This window comes from Mustela nigripes, chromosome 13 (assembly GCF_022355385.1).
Source record: "Mustela nigripes isolate SB6536 chromosome 13, MUSNIG.SB6536, whole genome shotgun sequence".
NCBI classification, from domain to species: domain Eukaryota; kingdom Metazoa; phylum Chordata; class Mammalia; order Carnivora; family Mustelidae; genus Mustela; species Mustela nigripes.
Genome location: NC_081569.1, coordinates 83505427 through 83514043, shown reverse-complemented (window position 1 = coordinate 83514043; position 8617 = coordinate 83505427). Strand labels below are relative to the sequence as shown.

The window sequence follows — 8617 nt, the reverse complement described above, 5'->3', positions numbered from 1 at the left end:
TTTTTATAAGATATTTCAGTAAAAAGTATTCAAGTTACTCTTTCACTTTAATTAAAATCACTGGTATAAAATAATCTGTCTAGCTTTTTCACCAGTACCAGGGTCACATTTTATAAAACTCAACTCCATTTTGTTAAAGATTTTTGTTAGAGAATTTGGTAATTCAGTGTAAAGGTTCTCAATTATACTGTCGTTTCATTTTTTTTATGAGAAGAAAGATTAGAAGCGGGTAAAATAATCATGAACTATGATTAAGGGGGGAATAGTAATTATAAGAAGGGTCAAAAAGGAAGGAAAAGTAAAAGAGGCTTAAAAATAAGACAAAACCATTTAATCGATTTCTGGGAAATTTTATAGTTTGCGTAAAGTATAAAGATTTAATAAGGCACAGTGAATAACTATATAAACATTACAAATTGGCCACTGTTGGACAATTAAGAGAAAAGTGAAATTTAAGAAACAAAACTTTCATAATCTTCCTTCTACAATCAGAAAGGTTTCTAGGTAAACTTTCAGATCTAGTGCCTCTAGGGAGAAAAGATCATTATTAGATATGCATGCCTTCACTGGATAACCCAATAAATACTTGAGTTGGAGGTCCTATCTCGAAGTTAAAAATAAATTAGAGGGAAGAGGTCAGGTTAGCATGTTTTAGAGCTTATGGTAAACTATAATTTATGGTGACATTAATTACATGATCTGAAGCTTAATTCTTTACTAAGTTAGAGTTTACAGCCATGACCAAAAAAATTACCATCACATACCATGCATGAAATACCATACCACAGATCCATATATCTGAAAACTCCAAGTGAAAAATTATCTTTCCTAAATCTTTCAGATTTTAGTTGAAGAACTTAGTGGCCAGATGTTCATGTTCACTGATAACAAATTTCTGTAATAGGTCCACTGTACCTTTGTTAGAGAAGTTTCTTTGAAGCTACATTTTATATAAAAATATTTAAGACTGACAGCTTAATGCTGCTTAGAACCACCATTACTCTCTGAAAGATCTTAAGTCTATGAATAGGCTTTTTAGAGCAGCATTTCTGAAATACTCCACACATTCTTCCTTACCCACATTTAGTTATAAATCAAAATCATACAGATCTCTCATAAGATTATGAGCAGATATTTAGGAATATTTTCAAAATTAGTTTCATATTATACTTCAGTAAGTGTTGCCAGTACCACAGTGGGCTCTAGAGAGCTGACCAAACCTGGGTTAAGCAAACTATCCAGTCTACTGATGTAAACTTCAAAGAAGAGAATGATTGGTGACTTCACTCTGCTACTGTGGCACTTGGTACAATATTAACAGTAGCCCCTGAAGGGTCAAGTCTTCATCTGTCCCTCACCCTACCATCCTCCCTCCAACTACTTGGCCCACAGGAAACACTCAGAGTCCACTGAGTCACAAAACCAGGATGCCATGTGGATAATCACTGGATGTTACCACTTGAATACAAATACATTAATAAATACATCCCGTAACTAGTGTTTTTAACGTAATGTTCAAAGCTAGTTATTTAATTTGAATAACTGCTGAAAAAGAATGTAAGATTAAGTAACCTGCATTAAAAAATGGAAACCCATCTTAGAACTCGTGTTACAAACTCACTCACCTTTTCATAAAATATTCTCAAGGAAAGAAAAATCAAAGTGCTTTTGTCTTGCTCCTTTTATTACACACTCAGTGAACCATCCTTAGTATGAAATTAATGGTTAGATTTATAAATGTAAGACAACATGAGAAAATCTAGGGGGGGGGGGAGGAATCCTTATTTCAGTCTGAGACTAGGAAGATCAGCTCCAGTTAGTAATTTAAGTATTTTTTTCTTACAAACATCAATAACAGACAAGCTTGATAATTTAACACTTAATTGGCAATTACGGCTCTAGAATGTCCTTAATTTCTTTAAAGAACATTTTAAAGCCAAAGCCCTAATGTGACACACAGAAAAAGCGTAGTACAAATGATCAAATTTCAGATCTGGCTTTTGCTAGATAGAGCCTAAGAATGAAGAAACATTTTTCCCTTTCCAGATAATAATTTAAAATATAAATAATTGTATTAAGTCCCACTGAATAAAGAATGTGAAAGTTCCTGGTATTATAAAAACCCTAGAGTTTGAAGTCTGATAGTCATTCTATGGTGGGACAGAGACTGGATTTTGTTTGCTTTCCATAATTACTTCACAGTCTCCCTCCATTTCAAAATTGAGATTGACAAATGAACTGGATGCCACTGTTTCCGGTTGATCCCTCTGGACAATGGAATCAGCCTGCAGTTTATTCTGCTGGTATTGTCTTTCTGCTTCTTCAGGCATTCTGTTTTCTTCTTCTTCTTCTTCTTCCTAAAAAGAGGAAATAATCAAGAATAGATGAAATATAAATGCCTAAAAAGAATAGTATTTGTTCCCTACTTTCAACTGCTTGTGCCTTTTTTAAAAAACTAAAACAATAGTGACATGTCCAATTCAGTCTCATCTAATTAGCCAAGACACACCTCCTTGTCCTGTGTTCCCAAACTGAAATGGGAACTATCATATGTCATTTTAAGGAAAGGGAAGTCATTTTTAAGTATGGTACAGCACTGCTTAGATGGGTCCTGAATTAACTTTGACAGAGGCTATATCTTTCAGATAAATTCTAATCTAAATAAAAAATAGCTAAATACTGCATCACTTCAATTACAGGGTATCAGCCTATTCAGTTGAATGGGGTGGTCCAGTCACCAAATGGTATAACATGGTTAATGTTCCCCAAAGCAGCTAGTATACAGAGAATTTCTAGGTCCAGAACTTCTAAATTCTTGGAGGAAGTGAGTATTGTATTGGTCAATGCTGTATGGGTACTCAGTACAGAGTAGGTAACCAGTCAAGATTAATTTAGAGCTTGCTTGAGAGAACACAAGAAAGAAAGACACTGGGGAGTCTATTACAATAGTCCAGATGAGGTTTGAGGCTCTAAACACGGCTGGAAGTGTTAAAAACACTCATTTGTTCATAAAAGGAGTTTTGAAACCATATAACAAATATAAAGTCAACTGTCTTTTCCAGATGCATGGCCAGCCACTCCCTCAGTTCACTCTGCTCCAGTGATAAAGGATCATTCCTGCCACTTCTCCAAATACACAACTTATCCTCATGCCTCTACATTCTCACTTTAGCTGAATTCCCCTCCCCATTTGCTTGAAGAATAATATAAGATTCTAATATTTATTTTGTGTTCACCAATATACACTGGGTGCCGTTCTAAGCATTTTACATATCAAATCATTTAATCTTTAGAGCCACCCTGAATGAACATGGATGCCACAATTTTACTCATTATAAAGATGAAGAAACTGAGGCTTACAAAAGTTAAGTATCTTGCACCAATGGTTTTCAAAGAAGTGGGGCAGTCAGAATTTAAATTCGAACCCTTTGGTTCTTCAGCCTATGCTCTTAGGAGCTAAACTTTTCTCAAGGCTAAACTCATTTCACCCCGACCCTAAAACCTCACTACATTTGCAGACAAATTGCCTCACCTCTTTGTGCCTTAACACCTGGCACTTACACATTCCTAGTACTTGCAATTTTCTGTGCTTCAAATCTTCCATTTCTCCTACATCCAGTCTACAGGTTCTAAGTACAGAGACTGTCTTATTTTCTCATTTGAAAACTGTAATAATAATCCAAAGAGAGAGGTATGAAGATTAAATAAGATCATATAAGGCACCTCACATAACAGCTAGCCCAATGAAATCCAGCTTAGTCTCATACCAAGATCCTAGGGAAATTTCAGTTCATAAACATATAAATTAAAAATATCTAACTTGATTAATTAGTAACCCTACAATGAAATGCCTACCCTAAGGGAGCTCTCTCTTTTGGGTGGCTAGAGAGGATATATATGCTCATTACACAACCCATTAAGTCCACAGTAAATCAAACTGAAGCAAAAAAATGTAAAAAGGAGACACACCTCCTTCTTCATCCGGTAATACTCATCAATGGCATATTGGTACTTTGGGGTGCTGATGCCCAAAACAGATGCAATCTTCTCTCCAAGAAAGTCACACACTGAGGATACGAAAGTTAAATGGCAAAAATCAAACAAACACAAAAATGCAAAAGTTAAATGGCTTATATAATTCCATAAACATTTCTTGAGCACGTTCTATGAGTTACAGTCCCTGCCCTCAGGGAGATTATGAACACTCAGTGCATCTCTTCTGTGTATCTTCCTCGATTTCCTCAAGAGGCACTAGTAGCTCCTTCTGGGTTCCTAACAACACTCTGCTCATATCTCCAATTATACATGTATCACCATGTATTATAATTATCTATTACATGTCTAATTTTTCAAGAAAAAACATAGACTTAGAGACTTGGGACATCATTAGACTCTAGGGGAGGAACGGCTTGCACTGTAACATTCCCTGAGGGCCTGCCACATGACAGGCACTGTGAAAGGTTAGACTCAAAGGTTAGACTCGAAAGGTCTATCCAGGTCTGAAAGTGAAGGTTTTCCTTACACCACACTACCTAGTAATATTCTTGAATGAATTACTATTCAAAATTACCTATAATAAAAAGCAGAAAATGATAGAAGCTATCACAGAGTTGAAACTGAAAATAGAGGAAAGCTTTATAATTTAAAACCTATATTTAAAATTAGCAGGATTAACTCATATGTTGATAGTTCATTTCCTTCAATAATTTAAGTTATAGCTCAACTTAAGATATGACATATTAATGGAATTAAAAATAAATGAATTGTATAATACAGGCTCTAGAATAGTCAGAGTAAGAACAGTATCAGTACAAAACCATGTAACAAAATAGCAAAATAGTTGCTAACACAGAAGGTCCAGAAACATAAAAATTAATATAAAATAAATTAATAAAGCCATTTTTCAGTTCTCTAAAAAAATCCCCACCATTTGAAAGTGAAGAATGTTTTGAAGTGAAGTACAAGTTAAATTAATATCCAATGCTAGCTAGCTGCTAAGAACAGAGTGATTAACCCCTAATGTTTCTCCTTCACTTTGGAAACACCCCATTTGGTAAAGTTCTTGTTCTTGCAGTGTATTATAGCAGTTATTCAAACAGAAAAGTAATACCTGAGAGGGTTGATGTGGCGGCTCGGAGCATGTAAAACCATAAGTAGGGGCCCCAGGTGAGTTTTGTCTGCAATGAGAAGTCAGGTTAGCAACATTTATACCTAAAACCCATTGGGTATATTTAGGCCAGAATGAAGCAATCAAATATTTGGCTGGCACAAAGAATATTCTATAGATAGTACTACAGACTACAATCCAATTAAAAATTTAGAAGCTTTAGAGAGAGCATTCCACAAGGACTTTTTATATTTGCCCTATAACTATAATATTTACCCTAAGTCTGTGGAATAACCAAAGAAAGCAGCAGCAACTAAAATGGAGTTGGTATGATTTGACAATCTACAGCCTCTTCTCCTGTCTTGCTGCTTTTTTGTCTTCACTGTTCATAAGCACAATATCAGAGAGAGTATACAATAAATAGAAAGGAACCTTAAGAAATCATACAGTACAACATACTTAAAGTACAGCGAGGAAGTTGAGATTCAGAGAAAGTAAGCAGGATAAGTAAGAGCACATCAAATGAACTTTCAATGATGGGAAAATAAGTGACCAGTAAATGGCAAGGTGAGTATTTTGTTTCTTTAAGGATTAAGAAGGGCCTGGGGTGCTTGGGTGCGTCTGCCTTGGGCTCAGGTCATGATCCGAGACTCCTGGGATGAAGTCTCACATCCGGCTCCTTGTTCAGCAGGGAGCCTGCTTCGCCCTCTGCCTCTCCCTGCTACTGCTTGTGCTCACTCTCTCTGACAAATAAATAAATAAAATCTTAAAAAGGATTAAGAAGGGCCTCGACTATATATCCCAAGACAAACTCCGTGTGCATTTAGTAAAGCAGGACAAATGGCAGAAGGCAATCTACACTGCACAACTCCACTATTAATTTTGGTGCTATCATTACCATAGAACACTTCTGTGAAGATTGCCACACAGACAACCGTTTGCTTCTGTGGATGAAATCAGTAATAAAAGCATGCTTCATTATACTAATATTTCTGTTCACCAAAATAAAGTATAGTATAGAACAATCAATCAAATAATATTATTAATAGTATTATTATTTTAATATTGTTTCCAGGAAGGAGAAAAATGATGAAATTATACATAATATTCTTAGCTAAGATATACATTCATGGTTATAAGGTATTAAAACAGAAAACACAAGAATATCTGTAAGACTGGGTAGATGGACTAAAGAGAAAAGGGGGAAACACAACAGTCTTCCCATGAAAAGCAAGTATGCTGACTTCTGTGATAGTATTCTTGAAATGAAACGGAAGTGAGTTAGCTCTTTTATCTCTATCTACATAAGAATGAGTGTCCAAGTAAACAAATACCTTCAACTAAGAAAATACTGTATATTTATGACTCTCTCAATCAAATCCACTGTATCTTCTATATTCAATGCTGGAAGCATCTCTCTTATGTGGGGATAGGGTTATTTTAGGGATTCTGTTTAAGATGTTCTCATCTAGGGCAGGGCAAAGAGGGTCATCATCTCTGCTCCTTCTGCTGACATTCCCATGTTCATGATGGGTGTGAACCATGAGAAGTATGACAACCCCCTCAAGATTGTCAGCAATGCCTCCTGTACCACCAACTGCTTGGCTTCTTGGGCCAAGGTCATCCATGACAACTTCGGCATTGTGGAGGGACTCATGACCACCATCCATGCCGCCACCACCCAGAAGACCATGGACAGCCCCTCTGGGGTTGTCATGACAGCCGAGGGGCTGCCCAGAACATCATCCCTGCTTCCACTGGTGCGGCCAAGGCTGTAGGCAAGGTCATCCCTGAGGTGAATGGAAAGCTCACTGGCATGGCCTTCTGCATCCCCAACCCCAATATGTTGGTCGTGGATCTGACCTGCCACCTGGAGAAAGCTGTCAAATACGATAACATCAAGAAGGTGGTGAAGCAGGCAACAGACGGCCCCCTCAAGGGCATCCTGGAGTACACTGAGGACAAGGTTGTCTCCTGCGACTTTAACAGTGACACCCATTCTTCCACCGATGCAGGGCCTGGCATTGCTCTTAACAACCACTTTGTCAAGCTCATTTCCTGGTATGACAATGAATTTGGCTAGAGCAACCAGGTGGTGGACCTTACAGTCTACATGGCCTTCAAAGAGTATGAGACCCTTGGACCACCAGCCCCAGCCAGAGCAAGAAGAAGAGAGAGGCCCTCAGCTGCTGGGGAATCCCTGCCCCAATTTATCCCCCAAAACACTGAGAATCTCCCAACCTCCACTGTTTCCATCCCAGACTCCCTGAAGAAGGGGAGGGGCTTGGGGAGCCCTACCTTGTCTTGTACCATCAATAAAGTATACAGTACCCAGCCAAAAAAAAAGCTCTCATCTTGGTGTTTACCTTACAGTTTTTACAGCAAACAGGACAGTGCAGTAATATAGAGAATGGAACCAGTTTCTGTAACACATGATAATGGCAGGGCCAATAAATGACTTAGAAAAGGATTAAGCAGGCTTTTGAAGGAAAGCATATATTTCTCAGTGGACCAATTCTCCTGGAGTTGTTTCTAGAGAGAACAATTGCTAATATCCATGCAGTGACTACCAGAGAGTCAAACCTGCTCCAGAGCTGAGGAACTGGTTAAGGATCCCTGAATAACATCTATCATTATCACACACAATTACACAGAATGAATGCATGGGGCTCTTTGTTTAGACACTGATCTTACTGAATTGAAAGGGCAGATGACTCAAGAGCCTACATTGGAACCTTGCCACCACTGCCAGCATCACTACCATGCCACTACCCCAGTAACAAGAGAAATGGGTCAGAGCTTGGTCTTCAAGACTTCCAGTTTATGGTGCAAACTTAAGCTGATTCATTTTTTCTCCAAAAACTTAAGTTTCTATCCCTACCTGAATAATTGAGTTTCCACTCCTTCCTTAATAAGAACTATTCAGACTTGCTATCTTTTTTTATTTTTTAAACAACTTATTTTTTTTTTAAAGATTTATTTATTTATTGGGACACCAGGGTGGCTCAGTTGGTTAAGCCACTGCCTTTGGCTCAGGTCATGATCCCAGGGTCCTGGGATCGAGTCCCACATCGGGCTCCTTGCTCAGCAGGAAGCCTGCTTCTCTTGCTGCCTCTGCCTTCCTCTCTGCCTGCTTGTGTGTACTCTCTCTCTTTAAAAAAAAAAGATTTTATTTATTTATTTGACAGAGAGAGATCACAAGTAGGCAGAGAGGCAGGCAGAGAGAGAGAAGAGGAAGCAGGCCCCCTGCTGATCAGAGAACCCGATGCAGGGCTTGATCCCAGGACCCTGAGATCATGACCTGAGCTGAAGGCAGAGGCTTTAGCCCACTGAGCCACCCAGGAACCCCTAAACAACTTATTTTTTTTTTAAGATTTTATTTATTTATTTGACAGAGAGAAATCACAAGTAGATGGAGAGGCAGGCAGAGAGAGAGAGAGAGGGAAGCAGGCTCCCCGCTGAGCAGAGAGCCCGATGCAGGACTCGATCCCAGGACCCTGAGATCAGACC

At 38.2% G+C, this 8617-nt stretch overlaps 1 protein-coding gene and 1 pseudogene across 3 annotated transcripts in view; one reads left to right on the top strand and one right to left on the bottom strand.

Annotated features, from left to right (window-relative positions):
* Positions 1-314: 314 nt before the first annotated feature.
* The window catches only part of LOC131999884 (signal recognition particle subunit SRP54), a 69682-nt gene continuing 61379 nt past the window's right edge, over positions 315-8617 (bottom strand). For 2 of the 3 annotated variants that reach the window (XM_059373077.1, XM_059373076.1), the window contains 3 exons: positions 5111-5177; positions 3970-4067; positions 315-2357 (listed from right to left, as the gene is read on the bottom strand). In XM_059373077.1, coding sequence (XP_059229060.1) covers positions 2151-2357; positions 3970-4067; positions 5111-5177 — 372 coding nt within the window. In that variant the 3' untranslated portion in view covers positions 315-2150. The remainder of the gene's footprint in view (positions 2358-3969; positions 4068-5110; positions 5178-8617) is intronic. The other variant, XM_059373078.1, reaches the window with a different exon arrangement.
* Positions 6254-7467, top strand: LOC131999881 (glyceraldehyde-3-phosphate dehydrogenase-like; annotated as a pseudogene).